This window comes from Takifugu rubripes, chromosome 10 (assembly GCF_901000725.2).
Source record: "Takifugu rubripes chromosome 10, fTakRub1.2, whole genome shotgun sequence".
Lineage (NCBI taxonomy): Eukaryota > Metazoa > Chordata > Actinopteri > Tetraodontiformes > Tetraodontidae > Takifugu > Takifugu rubripes.
In genome coordinates, this window is record NC_042294.1 from 6,361,085 (window position 1) to 6,386,139 (window position 25,055).

Consider the following 25,055-nt stretch of genomic DNA (forward strand, 5'->3'; position numbering starts at 1 on the left):
TTTTTAAGGATTGTGGGGAGTTTCAAATACACGTGTCATAAATGCACCTCTGCTGCCAATGCTGAGGAAATTATTGAGGCTTTTTATGGGAACAGGAAAATATAAGCTGTTTCTCCTGTTCTTCTAACATTTATGGGAGACAGATGAGACCGATGCAGCTGAAAGGATTAGAGAACAAACTCCATTTCCACGTTGTCGCAGGATTTCTTCTATTAAAACTCAATGGATCTCGGACCAGGGTGAGAGTAAATATTGCCCTTTGCAGATGTTAAATTCCCTCCGCGACCTGAATGACGAACGGCGCCCAGACTATGTGAACAAGCATTAACGATGCTTCCACTTTAACACCTTCAGAGCTACATATGTTACATGCAAATGACAGAACGGCCCTCGAGGCTTTCTCCGCATTAAAGCGGGCTTTTCCTCACATGTTCTCCGGCACGTCGTGTGTATACATGCACACATGCTGAGCGAGCGACCCGCAGGACCCCAGAGGTCGTCTTTCTTTTGTGTCAGAAGTGTTGAAAGATTCACAAAGCACTGGAGGATCAGAGGGACGATCAGCCTTCATTCTGCATGAATAACCAAGCTTTTGCTGGGGAGCTTCACACGAGCATCCGCCAAAGATTCCGTGCACAATCTCTGCAGTTTCGCGTAAAATCAGACATGACACGCCTGTTAAAGTTGTTTTTCCTCAAGACAAAAGGTCAGGCTCTCTGTTTTATCAGGATTGAGCTCTTCTAACAGGATATTTGACAGGACTGTAAACCTGTAGAACACCTGAGGTGGGTTCTTGAGGTCAGCTGGCTTCTATGTGGTGCCTGGAGTTCTAGCAGTCGCTTGCCGATTGTTCCTCCTCACAGGGAACCGGAAAGGCAAATCCCACACATTAAAAATGCCACCATTCACCCCTGATCACCTATTTTGCATTCCGCACCTGCAGACAGGAGGCCAAAGGTAAAAACTCAGCGGTTAACAAGAGGCATCATCCCAGGAATCACTCAAAGTCCATCTAAAGCTAATCTAATCAAACGGTCCGCGAGACCGGCTCTAATTGTGGAAGCAGAGGGACAATGCTCAGAGCCCGCATTGTTTCCGGGGCGCTGTCACTGGAGAGGATTCCCGGGCGAGGTGACATGACCACGAGCAAGAGCAGTCACTTTCTCATCTGGTGGTGTTTTCTATTTGTGTCAGCCAACATGTGTTTCTCATGATGGGAGCTGACACCTCCCCGAGGGCGGCAATTATCATCGGGGGGGCAAGAGCGCCGAGATGCGACGCGCCGGCTGCAAATTACGCTCTAAATTCACTCAACCTGTTCCATTGTAAGTATGTGGACTTTGGAGGGAGGGTGACTTGGGGTTTCAGGATCTCAGGGCTCAGGATGTGCCCAACAGCACCTGTATCTGAATCAGCAATCGATTATGGTCAGCCCAGGGATAAATTGGAGAGGTGTTGGCACATTATGACTGACTGCTTGATAAATGGAGTTCATGATAGAGTGAGAAACTGTCTACTTTGTCTCCATTCTTTTAGAATATGCGACCCCCCACAGGAGGATTGACTCCGATTTCACTATATTGCGCTAATGTTGTAGTCGATGTGAAAAGCAGACCTCCAGTGTTTTAATGCTATCAAACCACTTAGCATTCTAATGGCTCACCTCGTATTGAATTAGGCTCTCCGTATTGAAAGTGTGGCTTCTTGACGGGCCTGCTCTGAGGAGTGAGGCGTTAGGAGAGCCCGGCGGTAGAGCCAGTGACGTACGCTCCAGCAGCAGCAATGAATCATGCTGTCTGTCTGAGCTGTTTGCAGATTCACCAAGGGTCAACTTTGGAACGGTTTTGGAATCGCTTATGTGGCGCAACACAGGTCATCCTGCACCAAAGACTCATCAAAAGACCTGCAGATATCTGTTGCTTTGAGACTCTGAACTACTAGGTTCATGAATAAAACCTTTTCTTTCACTCAGAGCTCATTTTAAGCAGGAGGCAAACTAATAAAACGCCACAGTTCCAAACTTCGGCCGATTTAATGTAACTTTTCGTAACAATTCGTTCATTCCAGTGAAAATGCCAGCAGGTGTGCGCGCGTGTGCGCGCGTGTGAGGGGAACCTATAGGGGCTCCTCTGTGGTAGACGCTCGTGCACGCGCGCGCACTCTCCCATATGACTCATCCCGTCCAAACTAAAGCACTTTGTCAGAGGCGTCCATTCACGTTACACCCTCGCCAGAACGCGCAGGCTCAAGCTCGGCTCGGAGCGCCGCTCTTGTGCGCGGCAGGCTATATAAGTCCATTCAGCATCTTCTCTTTAAGTAACTAAAGACCTGTTCCGTCAGGGAAAGTGAAGGAGGGCGGCATCTCGCCAGCTACCTGGAAACGCACGCGGCTGTATTGGACCTCCTCTAAAGACTGAAGGTATGAAAAGCTTTTCTTTCTTTCTTTTCTGTTACATAGTGGTTGATACTTTGGGGAAAGAGTCGGGGATCACTGGTATTTAGATTGTTTAAAAATATATTTCCCTTATCTTTAAATAACCCATATTCCATCGCAGCAAGGTCTTTTACGCGCCTGAATTCGTCATTACGCATGGGATTTCTCACCAAAAACTGGGATCAAAATATTAACACACCTAATATTTTAATGGTTATCTTCTCTCCAGATTCCTGCTGATATCCTGAGATGAAGCTCAATTTATTCGGCACCACCGTGATTCTGCTAGTTGCCTTTTTACCCCGCTACGAATGTCGGGCTATTGAGAGCCCCGGTGGTGCCCTGCGCCTCCCAGCTCCCCAGAACTCCCAGCAACAGCAGCAGTCTGGTCCCATCCTGGAGCGGCTCGGGGAGGAGTACTTCATCCGACTGGGTAACGGGGACTCTAACTCTTTCCCGTCCTCCTCCCTGTACCCCGGCGGATCACCTGCCATCTACAACAGAGCGCTGCAACAACTCCAGCTGACTCGGCGCCTCTTGCAAGGCAAAGTTGGGAACATCAGGGCGCTGATAAGCGGCTTCGGAGACCGTGGGGAAGAGTCGATGGAGAGGGGAAGGAGGTCCGAGGATCCGCCGATATCTCTGGACCTGACCTTCCACCTGCTCCGGGAGATGATGGAAATGTCCAAGGCGGAACAGCTGGCTCAACAGGCGCAGAACAACAGAATAATGATGGAGCTCGTCGGGAAATGATGCGCTTCCCTCAAAGATAATACCCATCCCTTCCACTTTCTTTTCTTCTTTCTTCTTTTTTTTTTAAACCCATCAGCACTAGACACGCTCTGTACTATATAGTGCCGCTTTATCACTTTTATTTCTAGCTTTAACCTCAGACCATGGAGCAGAAGCGGGCTTGACTTAAAATGATCCGATTGTATCCTGTCATTTTAACGTTAAATCTGTGGAAAAGCTGCTGTTTTCATGATTGAGATTTTGGATGAGACGTGCAATACTGCAAACTGGCATTTTGTTTTAGACTATGAATCACTGTATTTATGACATTTATGTTTGTTAATAAACTTACGTGCAACCAGTATTTTCTGTTGTGCAAGAGAATATATATCTATATTTTTTAAATAAAAATCTGAAGCAATGCGTACACTTCTCTGTGGATATCCTTATATACGGCTAATAATAACTCTGCAAAATTCACTTTTGAATAATAACTAGTGAAGGATTTTCCTACATTATGTGAATTCCACATTTTTCTAAAATCCAGCCGAGTCGTGGGTTAACGCCATGCCTCCTCTCCACACCAAATGTAGAAAAAGTAAAAAATTAATAAATAATTAACATACTTAAGATGTTGGAAAGCTGCTGGAGCTCCTGTATGCGGCGAATCCTTTCTAAACCCCTTAATCCATCTTTACACCAACAAGAGGCAACAAGGGATGGCTGAAAGATGCACCGCTGATAGCTAATGAGTGTGAAACACTGTGTGTGTGCATGTGTTTGTGCCTGCTGCGTTGATCCCTGACCCGCGGTGCCAGGCTAACAGGGGCAACTCAACAAAAGCTGCAGGTGTGACTCATCTCGGTGTGGCCCTTCACAACTTGGTGCTTAGAAAAAGAAAATAATTAGATGGGGGCTTCCAAGGGGAAAAGAGGCCGGCTGCTATAGCATGAAATATATACAGTATATTTTGCAGATGCAGTTAAGGGAGGGAAACCGTTCAACCTCACAACCTCAAGGTCATCGGTCGCGGCTCCATACGTGAATGAAACAATTCTAAACAATATATATGTTTGCTTCCCAACCTGTCTTCAGTTTCAGCCCGACTAATAATAAACTTGGTGAAGAAATCACCTTCTTCTGTTGATAAAAAGACGGTTTAAAATGTGTTACTGCCCCCTAAAGGACATCTTTGCCCCACCTCTTGCTGGCGTCATAACGTTGTATTTGAAGAGGCACCAGAGGGATGGAGCTGCATGTGTGAATAGTGGTGCTGAAGATACCTAAATAAATCCACTGGGAGGTTGTAAGTATTGTATAAGAACTATAGAACCACAACAGAGTAACACATGAATAATCTGAAATAAAGCTCTACAGCCAGATGCTGGTTCCGTTCATTTTAATGACAAATGAGATATATTGCAAGAAAAAAGAGAATTTGGTTTTGTTTAATCCCAAACAGGAAAATACACCCATGTTATACAACAAATAACACATCTATGTATCATAGACTTTATATGAGAACGGAACAGAGCCCATCTTGTTTTCCCCCCAGTGTCCATTGCTACAAAATCCCTCCTACAGAGTGATATCAGGCAAAAGGGCACCACATTCATCCGCTCCTTTCTTCATTCTTGTCAGGCTGTGAATTGATTTTTGCTCACAAAGTTGGGAATTTTAAAAAGTGTCTTTTTTGGCCTCCTGGCCTGGTGGCCGCACAAGGAACTGCACATTCTGGATACTTCCTGATTTCTGACTCTGTCCAAAATTAGTTTCTGCAGTGTCACAGAAAGGCATTTGTAATCTAAAACGCTACAGACAAAGGCATCTTGGTCAGAAGGAAGTACAGCGTCGAGGATAACGGCTCTACAACAATAAAGTTTCGTAGTCAGTCCTTAAAAAAAGGTCAGTTCCAAATGTATAAAATGTATAAAACTGCATTTTATGCTTAGCGAGTCTTGCTGTAATTCAAGATGTCAAAAATATAGTAAAATATATATAAAATAAATAACTATGCACTAAATTGCCTCAGCAACTTGTCTCCCAAATTTGGAAGGGAAAGAAACTGACCTGAAATAAAGGACAGGTGTGAAATTCTCTTGCACGTGTTGTCGATGTTGGAGCTAAACGCTAGCTTGAAGTGGCGCTGGTGACAGTCGAAGGGTTCGTCTGTTGGGGCTCTGGAGGTTGGAGGGAAGCAGTCGGAACGGCGCTGCCTTCTGAAACCGTCTGGGCTGCTTCCTCATCCTCGGCTTCTCCCTCTTCGTCGTCGTGTTCTTCCTCTTCCTCCTCTGCAAATGGGAAGATAAGTGAAAATGAGAATTCTGGGGTTGGGGGGGGGGGCGCTCTCTGTGCTTCCTTTACCTTGAATAAAGTCAATGCTTCGCAGGGCCTGGCCTACTTTCTTGAACTCTACGTGGAAATGATCCATGTTCTCGTATCCACGCTCCACTTTATCCAAGTGTGCTGTGCTGGTGGCATCTGTAATCCTGATGGCAGAATTTGGAATCAGCACTCGGCGTAACGCGCTTTATTTCAGGATGCCACCGTTAAATATAGTGATTTAACTACAGTTCACGTAATTGCTTACAACAACAAAGAGCAGCTGTGACCTTGCCGCCGTGGGCTGGCAAGTGTACATTTTGGAAAAATCATCCACAACAACAAAGAATAAAACATCAAACAGATGCGAATGGCCTAAAAGTTACGATTAATTGCACTGATGCGCAAAACATGTACTCACTTTTTGAGCAGAGGCTTTGTGTTCTGAAGGAGACAAAAGAAATATGAAACATTTTTCATTGAATTTCGACATTCCTAGCGTATCCTAGGACTTATGCCGGTCACCACTCTGCCCCATGCTTGCAGCAGGAGCTTACCTGCTCCGTCATCATCCGTCTGGACTGCAGGAAAACTTTGCATCAGTGCACTACTTTCAATCATAAATGGAGTCTGACCTGTAGGAATAAAGCCATTTCGGGCTCCTCCATGTTCTGGATCCCCATCTCAACAACTTTACAGCTCTGCTCCAGGTGGTCTCCGTACTTCCTGGTCAGGCTACGGATATAACTCAGCTTCTCTTCCTGTTCATCTGTCACTTTCTGGCTCATCTCCCTCTTCTTCTCCTCCAGCACGGAATACAGCTGGTCGAACTTCTCGCACACCATCGTCTTCTGCCTGCGACCGTTCTCCTTCAAGCGCACCGACGGCGGAGGAGGCCGGTTGTCAACGCACAGAAGAATCAGAGAAATCTGTCATTCACAAAAGTCTCCTCGGTGAGAAAGGAATTTAGACACAACTCTGGGGGTATTTGGAAGCGTGTGTTTCAAAGTCAGTGGAGGACAGAGCTGAGCAAGAGTCTAGGCTATATGTGGGCATGAGGAGACGAGACTGACCTCTATAGCGCGACACGTTTCCTCCAGCTGACTAATGATGCCCTGCATCCTGTCATTGTTGCCCACCATCATTGCAATGCCGTCGCTCAGCTCCATCTGCGAGGTTAAACGCTTTAAAAACCTTCAAAACTTTGATGAGATCACGCGTTTTCTATACGTTCCAGCTTCACCTTCTTTGTCTGGTAGATGCTGGTGATGGGCGACACCTCGCAGTCTTTGTGAGCCCCAAATATCTTGCACATGGAGCACGTTGGCACCGCGTGGGTGATGCAGTAAATATTGATCTTTTCCCCTTCGTGCACGTCACACATGGGCATCTGCTCCTTCCTCTCCTCAACTGGTTTGCCACTGTCGAGATTTAACACACAGGAGATAAAGCGGGGTTATCCTGCTGCCGGGGCTGCACGCTCGGGTGCATATCAATCTGACTGGCAACGTCAGCTCGATAACTTCATGAACTGATCCGTTCTTCCTGCCTTCACTGCTGACATCGTTGGTGCATGATTATTTGATCTATTCCTCGACCTTTAGACGACACTTTCAAACATTGCCATGAGGTCTTGACAAGCATAAAGAGAGTTTATCTTATGTCATGTATGCCCCCCCCTCCCCCGGCGGCTGAGCCAGGCTCCTATTAGGCAGATAGTCTGTAGACAGATAACTAAAACCAAAGTCCTCCATCATCATCCACTTCATCTGTAGGACAGAACCTGATCACTCACCTGCTGGATTCCTGTTTGAACATGTCGATGATGTTCTCAACCAGCAGGTTCCTCTGGAGGCCGTACACGCCGTGCCTGTCCAGAACCACCTCGTGTCTGCAGGACGGGCATCTGAAGCGGCCGCCGGATGTCAGCGAGCCGGCCCTCGTTGGAAGGTATGGATTCGAGGCCTGTAACATTCACAAGGCACGGCGCTAAACAAAATAAACATCACGTGATAAATCTAAGAAAACATCTCTATTAGATGAGGAATTACAAAAATTAATAATGGCTCATTCTTTAAATTATGACACAAAACTATGTTATGAGAAACTCTGCCTGAGGAAGTAAACCTCTCAATGTTTACAGACCGTTAGAAACATATAGCTGGATGATTTTAGCTAGAGACGTAACAATAACTGGATTGCCATGTTGTTGATTTCAATAATTTTGCTGCTTACCTGAAAAATGTCATTTGCGCATTTCCTACATAGGTTGTGCTGGCAGGGCAGGATAACCACGGGCTTTGTAAACATCTCCAGGCATATGGGACAAATCAGCTGTTTCTCCAAGTTGTCCATGTTATTCATTTTTCAAGAAATATTCCAGGAAGAAACAAAACAACACAAGTTAAGAGGCAACTTAAGACGACTACTGTTAAGATGGTCGGGGGAAAGGCCCGGGGCTCTTGTCCTGGTGGGTGCAGTGAGCTTCTCTCCTGCTGGTGTCACTTCTGTTTTTAGCAGCCAGTCTGCTGTCACGTCAAAGGTTGCCATTTTTGCCTTGACCATATTTGAAACGGAGCAGGGCTCCACTGAACAGCTGCCTTCCAACCACTCCATCGGCCTCAACACTGCCTTCAGTGTAGCATGTTTTACATCTAAAATTTTGTGTACTGGCTATGATAAAATCTAACATACTGTATATGTTCTAGGAACAATTGTAATGATAAAGTGAGCTTGAGTTTTACAAAAGCTAGTGGATGATACTAGCATACCAGCACTTATTATAGTAGTTAGCTCGAGAGTTTGTATGCAAATATTGATATATTTGAACTGCCAAGCTAATATTTATTAGAACCTCATGTAAAAACCAGTTTACGCTCTGGGACCTAAAACAGAGAAAAGGTTTATTGGAGAATGCGGGCATCGATCCCGCTACCTCTCGCATGCTAAGCGAGCGCTCTACCATTTGAGCTAATTCCCCGTGCGGATCAAAAGAACTAGGGGTCGAAATCGAAATCGAAGTAGAACGAGTACTTTCCCATGTGAAATCTAAATATGGTATTTTTGTAAATGACTCACCATCATAGCCTACACTGGTAAATGGAACAATAATACATCATTTATAGATCAGTAGTAGAAATAGTATTTTTAAATACTACAACTGACCTAACAATATTTCCCCCCCTAATATTATAACTCTAAATTCTGCATATTAAAAGTAGAAATTTTAATTTGAACTCAAATGTAAAATAATCAAATAAATCCAGGTTAACTGCATGTCTTCCTACTGGACTCCTGACCAGGACTGACAAATGCCAGGTGAACATCTTTCCTTCAATACACTAAATAGACGAGCTGACAAGTTTGTATAGCTGGTACAGTCCTAATTCATCCAATTGTTAAATGCCCTTGGGTGTGCACACGCTATCATCATGTTTAGCATGTTACCGTGAAGGCCATAAAAAAAACGAAACCAAACAGCTTGATATCCTTAAGGAGTTTTATGTAACAGCCTCTTGATGACGCAACAGGCCCAGCAGCAGCCGATGGTCATGGGAAACTGAACTGAGCATTGAATGCTTCTCTGCATGTGAAGATCAACAGTCATCCTTCATTAATGACTTCTGTTTGGCTTGATTTGTTTTGGAAAAAGCAGGTATAGGCAGCAAAATATTGGTATTTCAGTAGAAAAGCATATATCAACTCAGATTTGTGATTGACTGTGGACATGCAAAATTGTGCATAACTTCAAAAACAGCCATAATGCCTGGTTCATATTTTTTCAGTGCAGCGCCTCTGGATGTGAATGCCGATCCTTCATCATGCTGTGGATATTCTAAAGCCTGTAACACTGGTGCTATCTAGTGGTAGACAGGGGCCACGCTATGCCTCCTCTGTGCTTGATTGCATACTATCAATATTATAATAATCCCCTTGTATATTTCAGAAATGCATTATTATTATTATGTGAATAATATTGTATTGGGGCACATTAAACAGCATTCCAGACTGGGCCTATGTTAAAACAAGTATTTGGAATGGAACCTAAAAAGTAGAGGGATTTAATGACATGTGTATTGTTATGTGTATTTATGAATCCAATTAATTTTATTGTTCTTTGACAAAAAAAACAGCATTGTAACTATATAATCAAAGCTTGTATGTTCGAGACAATAATCAATATTCTAATTAAAAAAATGTTTGCAGTCTCTCGAATAATAGCAACTTAAGAAAGTAGCAATATTTTTTTTAAAACATTATCTGGTTTTTTAATGTTGCGAAATGTTGTTGTAATGACTACTGTCGACCGCAAGATGGCTCTGCAGACAAGCAGCAGTGGGCGTCTGCGACTAAGATGTTCTGCAAGATATAACAGTACCTTATTCTACAGTGCCAAAAACAACTTTATCTTTCGTATTTCAGTAAGTGTGCAACTATAATAAATGAAAGAGGAATAGAAATCAAGAATTAGCCGACTGCGTGAATGCAGGATGCACAATGACGCAAATGATATCGAGTTCCCTCCCACTATTATCAGTGGGTTACAGGTAAATCAATTAAAGACACCGTGGCAGACTGCCCTTGGAGACATCCTAAGAAAACCGGGGCCAGTGGTTCACTGGGGGGTGGAATTCTCACGCAGAGAATCAGCAGGTACGCAGCTGACACACGGTGCAACTCAAAAAATATCAAGAAGAAAATAATGAACAAATGCAGGTGAGAAACTGTATTCTCGGGTGTGTGCTGTGATGCGCGCAAGACCGACGGAGCATTGACGTAGTTGTGTGTCACGTCAAGATGTGTCATAGATGTCAGACAGGGTTTACAGCCCGAATGCATTTTTACCTTACCTGCTGAGTGTGCAGGGGAAAAAAATATAAAATAAACTACCATAAAAGTAACCCACATTAACGTAAAACAGCTAGAATTTTACATGAAACGAAAGGTTTCAGATATTCCGCCATCTTTCTGTGTCTCCTACGTCCATTTTGTTGTTGCGTTTAGTAACGTTGCCTCAGTTGCCTGGAAGAGATTCCAGACCTCTTTAGTGTGTGTGTGTGGGGGGGACATTCAAACTAATGGAAATGGGGAGTGCTGGGGGGATTAGGCCTCGTCTGGAAGACCGTGCTGTTGCCATGGCACTTCCACCCCCCACTCTCCCAATATATATATAAATAAATCAACAACAAAAATATATCTGGGAATGGCCGAGAAATCCCCAGCAAAGTTGCGTGTTATTTTTGGGGGAATTATATGTGACACAGCTGCAGCGCGGCAGCGGCAAATGTAGTCAGACATCTTGCAGATGTAAAGTTTAGTTTTCGACCTGACTGTATCTGCAGCGCCTCGCCAGCAGCTGTTGCATCTCGCTGTATTTTATATTTCAAACTCCCGGCGCGTCTCGGCTCCCAGGTAGTATGAGTCATGAGAGGAAGGTAATCACAGGCAATGATGTGGACCGCTGCAGGGCAAGCCCCGTTGTGGTGGAATACCCTTGAGAAAGTCCACGCCGTCTACAAACGACTGCTCATATAGGTCTCAGGAATCGCCCTGACAGCGCATCCAATCAGAAACCCCGGCACAAAAAGCGGGGACGCTTTCGCCCAATCAGCATTGGCTTTACAATATCCGCTTAAACCCTATTGGTTAAGGTTAGACAAGGGCGTTTTTTTTACTCGCTTCAACAGCACCATCTCTGGCAGGTGGTGTGTGCTTTAAAACCGTGCAGTAGGCTAACCTTTAGTCCCGTAGCTTGGTAGTTTTAGGGGGAATAACCACAGTTTGGCTTCTTCTTTTTATCATTTTTTTCTTCTGGGGGTGTTAGTTTATCTTTAAGTGCCGTTTGGTTTCCTTTAACCACCCCCTCCCCACCGGAATCGCAGTGAATGAGATGAACGTCGGGGTTTCCCTCTCCGAGCCAGACACTTGGTGCTTCACGGTCATCGGTGAATTAGACAACGGCTCCTTCATCATGCAGCCCTCGGGAGAGGACGGAAAAGCCCAGCGAGCCGGCCGCTTCCCACCGCCCGCCTGAGTCCGCCCGCGGAGAGGCGTCCCCCGGCCGCGGCCGGAGAGGCTCCGCGCATTGTGGCGCTGCGTCCCCGCATCCACCGGCGGCGTTGCGGACAACAGAAAAGAGAGAGAATGATCCGTTGATGACATCCCCCCCCTTCCTCCTCCTCCTCCTCCTCCTCCTCGTCGTGCCTTTTTGGTTTCAATTCGGGGTATGTGATCCGTGGACGTCACCGAAAAAGAAGAAGAAGAAGAAAAAAAAGAGACGCGAAGCGAGCGGACGTTTTTTTTTTTCTTCCTCCCTCCTTCTGCCCCGAAAATGAGGAAGCGTTTTCAGAAAGACCCAGAAAATGGCATGAAGGTCTGCTCGTCTGCGGGCCCGGATTTGAGTGAAATCGGAAGGGAAGGAGCGAATGCTGCAGAAGCATGATTCTTTTTTTTTTCGTCCCCCCCTCCTACAGAATGTCAGCAAATTTAAGTTTAAACCGCGGGGGTAGATGAGAGCCAGCATCTATGAAGGCCGCCTGGAAAAGTTAAAGTCGCTCACCATGGACAGAAATACTTGAACACTTGGTTTTCACAATATTGACCTTTTTTCCCCCCCCTCGCATTTATTTTCACATCACTTCTCGTTTTTTCCACATTTGTCTTCTTCTTTTCTTTTTTTTTTTTAAACATACTTTGATGCGGATCCAGCCCTGACTGTTCAATGGAAGTATGTTATCAGCTGCCGGTTTTGCCTCTCGACAGGCCGGTTCCCAAGCACGTCCTCAGCCGGAGGGGAGCCATTAGTTTCAGCTCCAGCTCGTCCCTCTTCGGAGCTCCAGATCCCAGGCAGCTGTCTCAGGTAAATGACCGCTAAAAATCCCACTTTCCACCCCCTCCCAAGATGAAACGGGAGATGTCTGGCTGGGGCCTTTTACTCAAATGTATACAATCCAGAGGAATCTTGCAGGTGGTTGTTAGTTGCTCAGGCCTACACACACATGCACGCACATAGAGAACCGTTTTCTACAATTATAAGTAGGCCCAGCATTTTATTTTCCACCCCAAAAGTGTGCATGCACTTTAAATATTTGCTCAACTGTATGTGTATTGGCCATGAAAGTGCCCATTGGCCATATCGGTGCACAGGCTCTTAATGTTGTCTTATCTCATACACACCTTGAGCACACTAAAACCATCTCCCGAAACCATTTTGCATATGTTGCATGCAGATATGAAGCCCGCTCGACTGGTAGTCGGGTCAACACGGCTCCACAAGTGCATCCCTTTGCTCCTGAAACTTGTCACATTTGCCAGACTTGTGTGTGTGTGTGTGTGTGTGGGGGGGGGGGGGGGGGATGTCGGCGGCGTTGACGTCTGATTGCATGTCAATGCCGGGGAGAAACGGAAAACACCAATGTCGGCAGATAGGCCTGGCACGGCGCCGCGGCCAACTGATGTTGCTTTGTCTGCTGGGCCCTTTGTGCGGCGCGCTTACTCAGCCAACGGCGACACGTGACCCCCGGAGCGGAGGAAAGTTGCACGTTCAGTCATGAGTCAATGGAGTCTTTCCTCGCAGCATCGTTAATTGGGAGGAAAAGGCGATCCTTCGCCTCTCTCGCTGTCCCGCCGTCCTCTTTTTAGGTCCCCAACAGAGACCCCCGCACCCTTCTGAAGCCCTAGTTGGTGTCCTCCTCCCTGAGCCCTCCATTAGTGGTTTGTGCTCCACGGGGATCCACGTAACCAAGCCTCTGCGTTGCTCTTCTGACGTGCCCGTGTCGCACCACACCGTCCAGAGCCGAGGTTCTCGTCCCATCTGTGGAATCAATGAGATGTTCTGAGGAATATTTGTGTTTAAATCGTGCGCTTAAAGGCCGCGCACACCTGACTAGAGTTGTTCTACGGTTAGCTAGGTCTTAGCGACAACATACTGTATTAAATGGTGTGTTTTTTTTTTTTTTTTGTTGCACCGTCCCCAGCAGGAGACGAGTGCGGGCATGCTCGCCGTGCCCTGCCAGGTCTTTGACGTCAGCGGCCTCTAAAGGTGCCTTTGTAAGCAAAACGGGTCCGTGTGTGGTGTCGCGTCGCTATTGGAGTTGAGCATTCACAACTCCAATTGCTACGTGATACCACACACACGCTAGCTTTTGTGAACATTCATAACGGGGGGTATGTTTTTGTTATAGCAACGAGCTAAGCTACTGTGTGTTTTTAATTTTTTTTTAATAGCAATAGTTGTACTACGCAAAGTCCAGTAGAGATCCTGGAACAGGAACCGGGCCCTCCGGAGAAACCTCACCCGCCGTAATGCTAGCACCCACCATCTGCATGTAGCGACTCGTATTTACACTCTCTACGTGGTGTCTGAGGTGCGCCAGAGCTCATTTTTCCGGCGACAGGTGCGAGGCGTGCCGTCGATTTGCCGCTTTGTTGTAAGAAACGGGCAAATGCGTCATATTCCTCCGTCGCGGAGCAATTTCATGCCCGCAGATATCAGGTTTCGGGCTCTATTTACCAACACAAGGGCACGTTTGTGCTCGGCGGTCACCTTGTGTTTTTTTTGCGTGCGGTTCCGCGGGCCCGTTGTTTGCGTACGACGCCGCTGGGCTACTATTGCAGAGAGAGGCAGCGAGGCATGTGCCTGGGCTCTGTGGGCAGTGGTTTGGATCCCCGCCAGCCTCACAGATGGCTGGAGTCTCAATCTCTCTTTCTTTCTCTGGCGATCTTGTTCAGTTCTGCCCGAGGGCCTCCCCGCCATTCTCTTCGCCGCCCCCCCACCATTTGCAGATGAAGACGTTTCCCCTTGTAAGCAGAGCTGAGGGAAGAATATGTCGCTCTGTCCTCGAGGAATGCATAAAACGGGGCGTTAATGCGCCTCTGAAGAGGTGTTGAAGACGTAGACGGCCCCCGGGTCGGGCATCACGGCGCTCTCTATTATTTTTCACAGGTCACGATTCTCCGCGACCGATGCGGAACATGTGTTGACAAAAGTTTCGGTCTGGTGACGCACGCCTGTTCCCCTCTGAGTTCCACCTGTACTGCAGAGAACATGTCCTGTTTTGCACGAGAGGCCTCACGCATTGTGATTGGGGGGGGGGGGGACTTTTCACAATAGGGAAGAAAGCAGCAGATCAATAAGCAGATGCCGAGTATTGATCGGCCCGGGCGATCACATGACGTTGAGCGATAAAGGGACGCTGGCGGTTCAGTCCTTCCGTATCGGAGGCGGTGATAGCATCAAGTGTGTGTTGGCCGCTGACCCGAGATCAGATATTCCGGGACAGGAGATGATGATAGGCATGTGCGTAAGGAGGGCGGAGGTTTCATCCACATTATGGACGTTTCTGTGCACGCCGCGATAAGAGAATACAACTGCTGCCTCTGAGGGACCTACTTTGTTGATTTTTAACAGGCACGATAAGGCTGTTTTTTTATTTTTTCGTTTCCCTCTCCGTCTTGCACGCTGCAATCGCTTTGACGTAGTTTCAGGATGTGGTAAGAACGCTGGAGGAGCTGCTGAAACTGTAGTGTTTCGTAACCTCGCGCTAAAACGGAGTTTTCGCCTCCTCCCGGCCACAAAGCGTCACCCAGGCATGCGCTGCCGACCAGAGGATGGGAGTTAGCGGGCACGTAAATGAACACCCGAGCTGTGTCTTTATTCACGCGCGCTCTCTCTCTCTCTCTCTCTCTCTCTGCGAGGGGCCCCCCTCTCGTCACGTGACCCATCTGTTTTTGTCCCGTGGCGTCCAGCGCATTCGGCGGGGGAAGTGTGATTCCACGCGTCAACAGTAACCAAGACAATGTCTGGCTGAACATTACCCATGTTTACTGTACACTCTAGGCGCACAGAGTGGGTCCATAAAGACAGTAAACCTGTTCTCCACAGGTTTCCGTAAATACTGCGCCGGGGGGTGCGCTGGGTGACGCGATCCTGCGGTCACGTTTGCCCTCCTGGGGCAGTTAAAACTTCCAAAGGGAGCGTTAATCTGGTTGAGATAGGCGACTGGAACCTGGGGATCATGTTTCCAATTGAATTAAAGGCACACACACACTCTTCAGGCTTGAATCATCACTGTTAGCTTTCAGCCAGCACACGCGCACACACACGCACACACACACACACACACACACACACACACACACACACACACAGCGGCTCAGTCCAAAGCTGCGTTTATGGCCTCGCACTCGGTTGCTGAAATGTGCCGTCCCACACAGCGGAGCGCCGTAACTCAGAAGAAAGGCTGCAGTTCAGGAAAACGTGCGGCCCCCCCCGATTCAGCGTCACAATTTGCGCGTGTTTTCGGCCCGCACGCTGCGCCGGCGTGTATCGGGACTTCTCCCGGCTTTGTCGTTTTTTTCTCCTCCCCCCACGGTTAGCGTCCTCGGCCGGTGCGAGCACGCTTTTGAGCACGCAGACGGTCAGATGCCATTCAGATGATGTCAAGCTGCCATATCAGCTCAATCACAATGGCACAGTGACGAAGGGAGCACATTTGATAAGGCTCTTTGGAATTTGGATGGCGGAGGCCGGGCCTGTGGTTGATTTCACACATCTGTTTGCTTTAGCCAACACCGGTGTGACAATAGCTGCTCAGTATACCTGTACTTGCCAGAAGTCACTGGAGTTCAAGTTTCTCAACCCTCCTGTTAGCATCCATGTAGCCGCACTCGCGGAATGGTGACCATTAAATGAAACGTCTTGACACCACGCAACCCCCCCCCACCGACCTCGTAAACCGACCCCGGGCGGCGAGAAAGAGCCTAGATAAGAAACAGGACCGCATGCTAAACCTGCACAAGAGCTCACACGGAATCGCCGGGCGCACAAAGAGCTAACTGTTACGCTAGCAAGGAAGTCTAAACAAAACTGAATTAGACACGCTCTGGGTTTTGGACTGTCCTGTTCTGTCTCTAGAGGGGACACATTGTCCGTAATTTCCACGAAAAACTTGAAAATGAAGCTGTGTTTTTAATGCACATGGTGCTCAGTGTGCTTTTCCCTGAGCGTGCACTTCCTGTTAAGCTCCAGTCAAACTAAACGGATCCAGAATACGTCTGTGTTGGTGATATTGGTGCCGGCAGGCTGCTGATTTTAGCCCTGATTTAGAAGAACAAAAAAAAGGGGCAAAACTGGAAGTGCAGTAACCTGAAGCAACCTTCAACCGGCGTTAAATTGCTCCCGGACAATATTTCTATCATTCTAAATCATCAGTTTTATGATAAACAAAGAAGGACAAAGTGCAATGTTATCTTTCATGAATTACCCTGCACGACTGCAACATTAAATCATGTCTTTTGATATCCTTTATCCTGCTCTGCTTCTGCACACACTCAACAGAGACGCTTGAGCAACAAAAACGAGCCCATGTCAGAACTCCGTGTTTGTGCACACGCGCGCGTGCGCATGTGTGTGGCGGTTGGGCTACTTCAAGGGTAGAACGTGACTTTGTGACATTGAAAAAGTGTTTGCACTGCCACCTTCTCACCAGCTCCCACTAGAGCACATGGCAGCGTTGACTGGAGTGCCAACACTGGCATGAGTGTGTACGTGTGTGCGCATGTGCATGTGCATGCATGCTGTGACTGAAAGGTTTGTTTGGGTATGTATCCACACTTCTGTTCAATCTTCCATTCCCAGCTCTCGGGCCATACAGTTCCCACGCATGTTACAACGGATATCACCCTCTGTTTTGCTACACGCACGCACACGTGCGCGCGCTCTCTCTTTCTCCCTGTTGGTAGATGGAAGATCTATAATATTCACACTAGCCAGTAGTGCTGTGTGTAAACACAGAGGCCTGTTGACACTAAAACACAGCTTTGCAGATTACCCACCCTGAGCCGAGCTGTTTGCTTGCTGGTAAAGTTTTAGCCGCCGTCAACATCAGGATGACGACGGCGTGCGCTTGCGTCTGTCTCCATAATCCCGAGTGTGTGAAGTCACCAGCGTTGTGGTCACTTGTCGGCTGCGGCTGAACGTGACTGAGCAGCTGCGTGCCGACCCAAACAGCATGGAGCAACCACAATCCTACAGCCACTGCTAGCATTAGCTGTTGTTCCCGTGTTGATGTGTAGCTAATAGCATAAATTATAGGAAGAAGTGTCGAACAACAGGTTTTTTTTCGTGGCTGGTAGAGCAGAGACGATGTGTTTCGAACTCTGGTACAGCCGATGCTTGTTACTTGTGGTAACTTCCTGAGGGAACATGACTCATCTCCATAGCAACCTACAGAGCCAGCACAACGAACTATACGATCAGATATAAAAAGCTAGCATCCGCCGAAATATTCCTCGACAGTTTGGTGGTTACGCTAAGCAGACGCAAAAGACGAACGGCTTTAAAACTTGCAAACTTGTTGACATGATCGTAGGTTTTTTTTCTTGCATTTGAAGAGGAAAGCAGGATCCCCTCAACGTGATCTTCAGGCGACGTCGGCCATATTTTCGATGCCATTCTGGGACCAAAAAGTGCATCTTTACACTTCCCCCATGGGCAGCGACCTCCTTTTCTTATTCTATATATATTAGAATATTAATATTCTAACTACAACAGTGGCGGATCCTAGCTACAACTTTGTTGTGCATGTTTGGAATATTTTATTAAATTGGTTCATTAGGCACGCTCAAAATGTTCCACCCCGACTGTTAAAAGATAATTACGGATTGGCTCCGTGTTCTGGTTGGCGTGCGCCCCTGAAACTGCTTTTTGTGACGGGAGATTTTGGTAAACAGAGGTCACGTGGGCTAATTCTACAGCAAACCTTCAGCTACACACCCTGAAAATCAGGGCGTTTGGGGGAGCGCGCGTGATTAATATTTACAGGAGCGTGTGTACGCGCTGACACAACACGTGCATTTCTCACATGACTGATAACAGTCTGGTGTAAGTGTTGTATCGGGTTGGAAGATATGGAGCTGGAACATGTTTATCAGTGTTTACTGTTCACACACACACACACGCACACACACACACACACAGCTATATTTGTGAGGCCTTTACACTGGCCTGCGTTTATTTTTCCAGTCATCTGTCCACTGTAACTCAATCCCTCACCCCAACCTCAACATATTATATGTCTAACTCTGACTGGGCTGCAGTCGGAACTGCACATGTGAGGAAAAACAAACACGCACGCCTTTAAAATATTGCACGGTGTATTGTATGAATTAGAGCTGCTTCACTGATGATGTTTCCTCTGGTCCATTAGAGACGGGGAGCCATATCCTATGACAGCTCTGACCAGACGGCGCTGTACATTCGCATGCTAGGTAAGTATTTCCCCGCTCAAACGCGCTCGCTCACGCCATCCACACACGTGCATGCCTTCCAAATCGGGACATCTCCGCTTAAGTTCATTTTCTTAATACCGGGGTGGCTTAAAATGCGGCGAGGGGAAAAAAATGGAGTCGAGATTATGGCGAGATGCATTAGTGCGTCCGCTCAATCCCCGCTCTTGCCGTAATCGCTCAATCAGAATAGATTGAGGTTTGATCAGGTTTATGGGAGTAGATGGACCAGAATCAGAATCAGAATCAGAAGCAGATTTATTGCCATTGTTCATGTAATACACAGTATTACACAAACTAGGAATTTGTCTTGGTGAGACGCTGCGACATTCAACATAAAGAGGACCACACTAGAATAAGATAAATAAAATAAAAATAAGACATATATACAGTATATACATAAATAGTAAGTGGTAAATGGGACCAGGGGTTGGCTCGTGGTGCGCGCCCCCGCGTCCAGGCCGCGCTTCGCCCAGTTGTTGCCCTCGGCGACCCTAACAGGATAAGCAGTTTAGAAAATGGCTGAGAGGACGGAGAGGCGGCAGCTCTTCCAGGCAGATGGAGCGGAATGCATCTAGGAAACGGCTACATCAGCTTTCCAATCAATAAGGTTATTGGGGATAATGGGCAGATTAGATCCCGGCTGCACTCAGATGCGCCATTGTTAGCGTCCTCCGCCGCCTTGATTCGGAATCCAGAACCGCTCAAATCAGGCGGCGTATAAATTGCTGCCCACGAGCAGACCGCCGTCACGTGCGCTTCGTCATGGCTACAAATCTGAGCTGGCTGAAGGAGCTTTAGCCCCTTTAATGATTTTCCCCGGCTAAGTGTGATGGAGGCCGTGCACGCCGCTGATGGAAAACGCCCGCGTCTCCAGATTTTATGCTCCAGCGGGAAGAGAGGCACGCTAACGCAGACGGCCAGACCGGGGTCCAGCCCGCCACGGTACCGCTGAAACGCTTTCAAACAGGAGTCCGAGCTTTTGGCACGTCAGTTATAATGACATGACCTACATTCATCCCGGAGCAACAGCGCTAATGCACTGCGGGGGAAAACGTGGCCCCTGTGACCTAAGAACTACACGAATCACGCCAGCGCACACGCACGTGCTGGGCCACAGCGCACGGAGACGCAGATTTAAGTGTTTTATAGTGCCTCTGCTGTGACTCCCCACAGTCAGGATTTTGTACGATGTTCAAACAGCTGTACTGGAGGGGGGGGGGGGCACATCTGTGGTTCAAACTTCGGTGCACATGACACACAGTCAAAAGTGCCATGCTGGAAACGTACATAGTGCCTTGGCACCTACTCTCACATAGATTGGTGCCTGGAACGCCACGCCACGTCCTGTCAACTGTTTGTCTCCCTAAAACAGTCCAAGATGGACACAGCCTGTCCTGACATGGTGTTGCATGACAAATGTCTTTTATTTTTCTCTTCCTGGGACGGGGAAATGTCTGTTTTAAAGGCCGGAGGGTCAGTAATTACTGTATTGCCAAAATGATGGAATTAGCTTAGCTCCTGTTAGCAACAACAACCAAATAATCTAACAAAATGTACCCAGTAATGTGCAAAAATATTCATCTTATTGTTAAATGGAGTAAAAAGAAGCAATGATGACATTTTATTAGACAATGATGAGTAGAATGTTCTGTATTTTGATGAGATACCAAGGAACAAACAGCTTGTTGACTATATAATCGATAGTAGTTGCTGTAACTACAACCAAAGATTACATGTTCTTATATTTTTGGAGAAGCATTGGAAATCAAATTTACGAAAGAAGCTCCCCACAAAAGGAAGAAACTACCCAGCCCAGCGAATCTAGAAACAGTTTCTTCTTCTGCACTCCGAATCTTGAGGAAATAAGTGCTAATTTCTTCCAGGAGATGTGAGAGTGAGAAGTCAGGTGGGATTTGAACCGGAACGAAGGAGCTCCCACCAGTATCTGTGCATCGACTTCCGAACACTTCACGGTGAGTTTGAGACATTAACCAGCTTCCTTCAAGGGATAAAGATCGAGGTGTGTCCGCCGTGCGTCTTATGATCAGGACTTTATGAGCGGGCGTGTTACAATGATTAACCACTTGCTCAGAACCTCCGACTGTGTCGGCGGCGACTGTTTGTGCGTCTCCCTGTTGGCGTCGGATCCCAACAGACGTTGCGTAATCGTCGCTCAGTAAAGCGAAAGTCCTCGCACCTTTAGTGACGTCATGTCCAATTGTGCCCCCCCCCCCCCCCAGCACGGCTCGGGTGTGGGACCGCGGAGGGCGGCTCCGCTCCGGAACGACGGGTCCACAGGCTGCTCAGCTTCCAGAGGTACCTGCACTCGTCGCGTCTGCTGAGGGGTCTCCCCCAGCAGATCCCCCTCCACATCCTGGATGAAGACTACACTGGACAGGCCAGAGTATGACCCCCCCCCACCCCTTCCCGCTACACAACAACTTCCTGTCGAGACTCCATGCAGCTCACTCTCACGTTCCCTGTCTTGCAGTGCATGCTGGAAAAAGTCGGGAACTGGAATTTTGACATTTTCCTCTTTAATAAGTTGACAAACGGTGAGTGAGTGGAATGAGCAGGAGTGACGTCGCCGTTCCTGCCTCAAATCCAATGCATCGCCAACAGTGCCGCCTAGTGGCCATGGGCTGACATGACGTTTCGCTGGATCTGGTTTCCATTATCAGAAAACTTGATCAACAGAAACTAAATGATGAATTATGTTATGTATAGTTACTACATGTAGCTCTTTATTCTGAAACAGGAACTGATGCAGATTTTTCCCCCCATGACTGGTTCTTTTTAGGAAACAGCCTGATCAACCTCACCTTTCACCTGCTGAACCAGTATGGCCTGATAGAGCTCTTCCAGTTGGACATGGTCAAACTCTGGAGGTTCCTAGTCATGGTCCAGGAGGACTACCACAACGACAACCCCTACCACAACGCTGTCCACGCTGCAGACGTCACCCAGGCCATGTACTGCTTCTTGCAGGAACCTATGGTGAGACATTGAAACAGGAAATCACTTTACCACAGCCAATAAAGTAAAAGTATCCTTCAACTTTTTTTTTGCTTTGGTTGCAGCTGTCAAAGTCTCTGACCTCCTGTGACATTCTGCTGGGCTTGTTGGCAGCCGCCACGCATGATCTGGACCATCCAGGGGTCAACCAGCCTTTCCTCATCAAGACCAACCACTATCTCGCCACCCTGTACAGGGTAAACCTCCAGAACAATCAAAAGAGCCCCCCCGCTGCTCGTGCTGCATATCTAACTAGTCCCTTTTTTAATGTGCAGAATACCTCAGTTTTGGAAAACCACCACTGGAAGTCTGCAGTAGGTCTGCTCCGAGAGACCGGGCTGTTCTCTCATCTGCCCCCTGAGGACAGGTCGGTCTGACACCCATCTAGAACCCCCACTCCACACACACACACACACACACACACGCAGACGCTGCGAAGAAAAACGCTCTACAGCCGGACCGGTTTGTCTTTCCCTTCAGCCGGAACATGGAGGCGGACCTGGGTTCGTTGATCCTGGCCACAGACATCAGCAGACAGAACGATTACCTGTCCAGGTTCCGACGGCACCTGGACCAGGACGACCTGTGCTTGAGCAACGCCAGCCACCGTCATTTCGTGCTGCAGGTCTGAATCCGCCCGCTCGCTCGGTTAGCCGCTGCTCCATTATCGTGCTAACCCCCCTCTGTTGTCCCGAAGATGGCCCTGAAGTGCGCCGACATCTGTAACCCCTGCAGACCGTGGGAACTGAGCAAGCAGTGGAGCGAGAAAGTGACCGAGGAGTTCTTCCAACAAGGTTTCGTTTGTGCTTTAATATCGTCCATCTCATTAATCCTGCTTTTGCTGCTGCTTTTGGTGCGTGTGGAATCTTGAGCACGGCCCTCTTGTGTAGTAGCACGCCAGCTATAGAATTTAATTACGTCATTACGGACCACAGGATTGGCCAGAAAGTGTTTTTTGGTTAAACAGTCACACCTTGTTGTGATCTTTTCCTGTTTCCTGCCATCTTGATGCTGTCTTTGTGCTTCTCTGTCAATTGATTCTGTCTCTGCTGATTGGCCGAGAGAGTGTAGTCACTCCTGTGTGATAACGAGCAGGGCTAATTAATCCTGCTAGCTTCACTAGCCATAACTTGCTGTCGCGTCTTTATGCTGCATGAACTGCTCGCTCAACCTGCAGCATATGTGTAGAATGGATAGTAATTGATGATATATTTTGTATACTTTTCTGATTTTAGGGGATATCGAGAAGAAGCACAAACTTGAAATCAGCCCTGTTTGTGATCGAGCGTCCAACACAGTTGGGAACATTCAGATAGGTTTGTGCTGAATTCCCATTTATTTGGTCGCTTCCGAAAAGTCTCGGCGCGTGGTCTCCATCTGTCCGCCTCTCGCCCCTCCAGGCTTCATGACGTACGTGGCGGAGCCGCTGTTCGTGGAGTGGGCCCGTTTTTCCGACACCCGTCTGTCCCAGACCATGCTGGGCCACATGGGGCTGAACAAGGCCAGCTGGGGCAGCCTGCAACAGGAACAAAGTTCGGCCGGCGAGGAGACGAGGCCCGGCGCGGCCAACGTCGACGATACCGCTGCCCGGAGAGACGGCACCGGGCACGTGGCAACGGGAGGAAACGGCTCCAAAGAAATACCTCAGGGAAGCAGAGGATGTTGACTGTCATGGCGCATTCCTGACGCCGGCCGCAGGGCCTCGCCACACACACTGGTGGCCAGGTAGAGCCACCCGATGCTAACACTTACACCTTCTGTTGCTTTTGCCTCCCATCTTGATAAACCACTGATTTTATTTAATTTATTTAATTTTTAATTTCCTCTTTTTTGGCGTAGAGCAATACATAGATACCTCATTTGGCTACTGCTGTATTTTCTTTTATTTGCTTTATTTATTTGTCCACTGTAGTTTTGTTGGCATTACTGACTGAACACACCACTATTTGTCGGTGGATCTTAAGGGGAAGGCAGTATAAAAAGCGAACTTTTTTTTTTTTTTTTTCTCCTGGTATTTTAGAAGTGCCATTTGAAGAAAAATCTGAACTGAAAAATGAGACGCGGAGTATTCAGACCCTCGCAGGACTCCTCCTGAGCGACGCAGTTTTGCATTTGTATTGACGAATCTTCCTTATGTCGAAACGAAAAACAATGTGACAAGCCCAGTCATTTTGCTGCCTATCTGAAGACTGTTTACGCATCCCCCGTTTCTTTTCCCGTTCTGTGATAGTTTCCTTTTCTGAGAATGAAGCGAATCGCGTCGGCTCCACGTTTTGCCTTCGAAACAGATGTGAAAGAACCACTCGTCTGAACTGTCATCCCACTGTTGAAGCCATGAGCAGAACTTTATCCAGACACACCAGATGCCATAACTGTCACCCCCCCCCCCCCCCCCCCCCCCCCCCCCCCCCCCCCCCAGCTCTCGACGGATGTGCGGCTTCGTTTCTTCGACGACCCTGCGGAGGATTCAGAAAGGACAAAACGGGGCGGCGCTTCGCTTCCCAACGGTCGCTCGAACGCTGCACACAGATTTTTACCCAGAATTCCACGCAACTCGACGCGCTCAGGGTTTTTGGAAGCCTCTTGTGAAGAGAGGGGGCGGCGGGGGGGGGCACTGCGGGCGACACGAGGCTGGATCTACTGAAGGAGACTCCCTCTCTGTAAAGTGTCTTTCAGCCACATGCAACCTAAAGGACTGCTCGACCGATGCCTTATACCTATGCATAAACTATGCTAAGTGACCAAACCAGCTCCCGTTCTCATCACGTGCATGGCGTGCCCGCCTCAAATGCACTGTCTGATCCCTTTGCCTTTCAGTCGAGAGGAACGACCCCCCCCCCCCCCCCCCCCCCCCGGTCTCTCTTTTCTTTCCTAGGCGTGGAAAAACGAAGCGGAGTGACTCTGAACATTCCATTTCTGTTCGGTTCGTCTCCTTCGATTCTGTACGGCGGCACAAATGCGTGTTTTGGAATTTTGAAAGATCACAGGTGCTTTTCTTACTTTAGCTGATTTGTAATTTGCTGTAAGTGCTGTAAGACTGTTGGATTAAAAAAAAGAAAAAGAAAAAAAACTGTTTACAATATGTCGCGACAGCCATTTTTTTGGAGAGACTTCTGTGTCGAGCCAGATTTTGTAAAGGCTTTGCTGTATTGACTTTTGATACATGCCTGTTGCAGTTACTTTGAATAATAAAACATTGTTGACAAATGCTTCCGTTCGCTGGATGAAAGCAAGATGAGCGTTGATCAGGTGCAAAGGAGGC

The 25,055-nt window shown here is 47.7% G+C and overlaps 3 protein-coding genes and 1 non-coding gene across 7 annotated transcripts; 2 read left to right on the plus strand and 2 right to left on the minus strand.

The window, feature by feature from the left end:
* The first annotated feature begins 2,202 nt into the window (after positions 1-2,202).
* On the plus strand, positions 2,203-3,531 carry crhb (corticotropin releasing hormone b). The gene is made up of 2 exons (XM_003967938.2): positions 2,203-2,419; positions 2,664-3,531. Exon 2 carries the CDS (start codon positions 2,684-2,686, stop codon positions 3,185-3,187), a length of 504 nt encoding a protein of 167 aa, XP_003967987.1. The 5' UTR covers positions 2,203-2,419; positions 2,664-2,683; the 3' UTR covers positions 3,188-3,531.
* A 1,019-nt stretch (positions 3,532-4,550) lies between these two features.
* Positions 4,551-7,879, minus strand: trim55b (tripartite motif containing 55b). 2 transcript variants are annotated; one of them, XM_029842562.1, is made up of 9 exons: positions 7,724-7,879; positions 7,284-7,453; positions 6,732-6,909; positions 6,562-6,657; positions 6,124-6,357; positions 5,910-5,932; positions 5,531-5,655; positions 5,237-5,457; positions 4,551-5,032 (listed from the first exon to the last, which is right to left on the minus strand). In XM_029842562.1, exons 1-8 carry the CDS (start codon positions 7,850-7,852, stop codon positions 5,297-5,299), a joined length of 1,116 nt encoding a protein of 371 aa, XP_029698422.1. In that variant the 5' UTR covers positions 7,853-7,879; the 3' UTR covers positions 4,551-5,032; positions 5,237-5,296. The 2 variants fall into 2 exon arrangements, with proteins under 2 accessions (XP_029698422.1, XP_029698421.1); XM_029842561.1 differs by having other exon boundaries at positions 6,124-6,417.
* A 516-nt stretch (positions 7,880-8,395) lies between these two features.
* Positions 8,396-8,468, minus strand: trnaa-agc (transfer RNA alanine (anticodon AGC)). Its single transcript has one exon. It is a non-coding gene; the product is annotated as a tRNA-Ala (tRNA).
* Positions 8,469-11,186: 2,718 nt separating this feature from the next.
* Positions 11,187-25,004, plus strand: pde7a (phosphodiesterase 7A). 3 transcript variants are annotated; one of them, XR_003889750.1, is made up of 13 exons: positions 11,187-12,347; positions 18,697-18,757; positions 20,662-20,751; positions 21,019-21,182; positions 21,270-21,333; positions 21,579-21,775; positions 21,859-21,990; positions 22,069-22,160; positions 22,274-22,418; positions 22,491-22,587; positions 23,029-23,109; positions 23,194-23,518; positions 23,814-25,004. XR_003889750.1 is itself a non-coding variant. In XM_029842559.1 (12 exons), exons 1-12 carry the CDS (start codon positions 12,210-12,212, stop codon positions 23,457-23,459), a joined length of 1,527 nt encoding a protein of 508 aa, XP_029698419.1. In that variant the 5' UTR covers positions 11,187-12,209; the 3' UTR covers positions 23,460-25,004. The 3 variants fall into 3 exon arrangements, 2 of the variants coding, with proteins under 2 accessions (XP_029698419.1, XP_029698420.1); XM_029842559.1 differs by having other exon boundaries at positions 23,194-25,004; XM_029842560.1 differs by having other exon boundaries at positions 20,665-20,751; positions 23,194-25,004.
* The last annotated feature ends 51 nt before the right edge of the window (positions 25,005-25,055 follow it).

Excerpts from the sequence above, each read along its gene's own strand:
- crhb (XM_003967938.2), top strand. The coding sequence starts at position 2,684 with ATGAAGCTCAATTTATTCGGCACCACCGTGATTCTGCTAGTTGCCTTT.
- trim55b (XM_029842561.1), bottom strand. The coding sequence starts at position 7,852 with ATGAATAACATGGACAACTTGGAGAAACAGCTGATTTGTCCCATATGC. Across the intron at positions 6,658-6,731 it reads GCATCTACCAGACAAAGAAG|ATGGAGCTGAGCGACGGCAT; the intron begins GTGAAGCTGGAA and ends TTAACCTCGCAG. Across the intron at positions 5,458-5,530 it reads AAGCATTGACTTTATTCAAG|AGGAGGAAGAGGAAGAACAC; the intron begins GTAAAGGAAGCA and ends TCCCATTTGCAG.
- pde7a (XM_029842559.1), top strand. The coding sequence starts at position 12,210 with ATGGAAGTATGTTATCAGCTGCCGGTTTTGCCTCTCGACAGGCCGGTT. Across the intron at positions 21,776-21,858 it reads GCTTCTTGCAGGAACCTATG|CTGTCAAAGTCTCTGACCTC; the intron begins GTGAGACATTGA and ends CTTTGGTTGCAG. Across the intron at positions 21,991-22,068 it reads ATCTCGCCACCCTGTACAGG|AATACCTCAGTTTTGGAAAA; the intron begins GTAAACCTCCAG and ends TTTAATGTGCAG.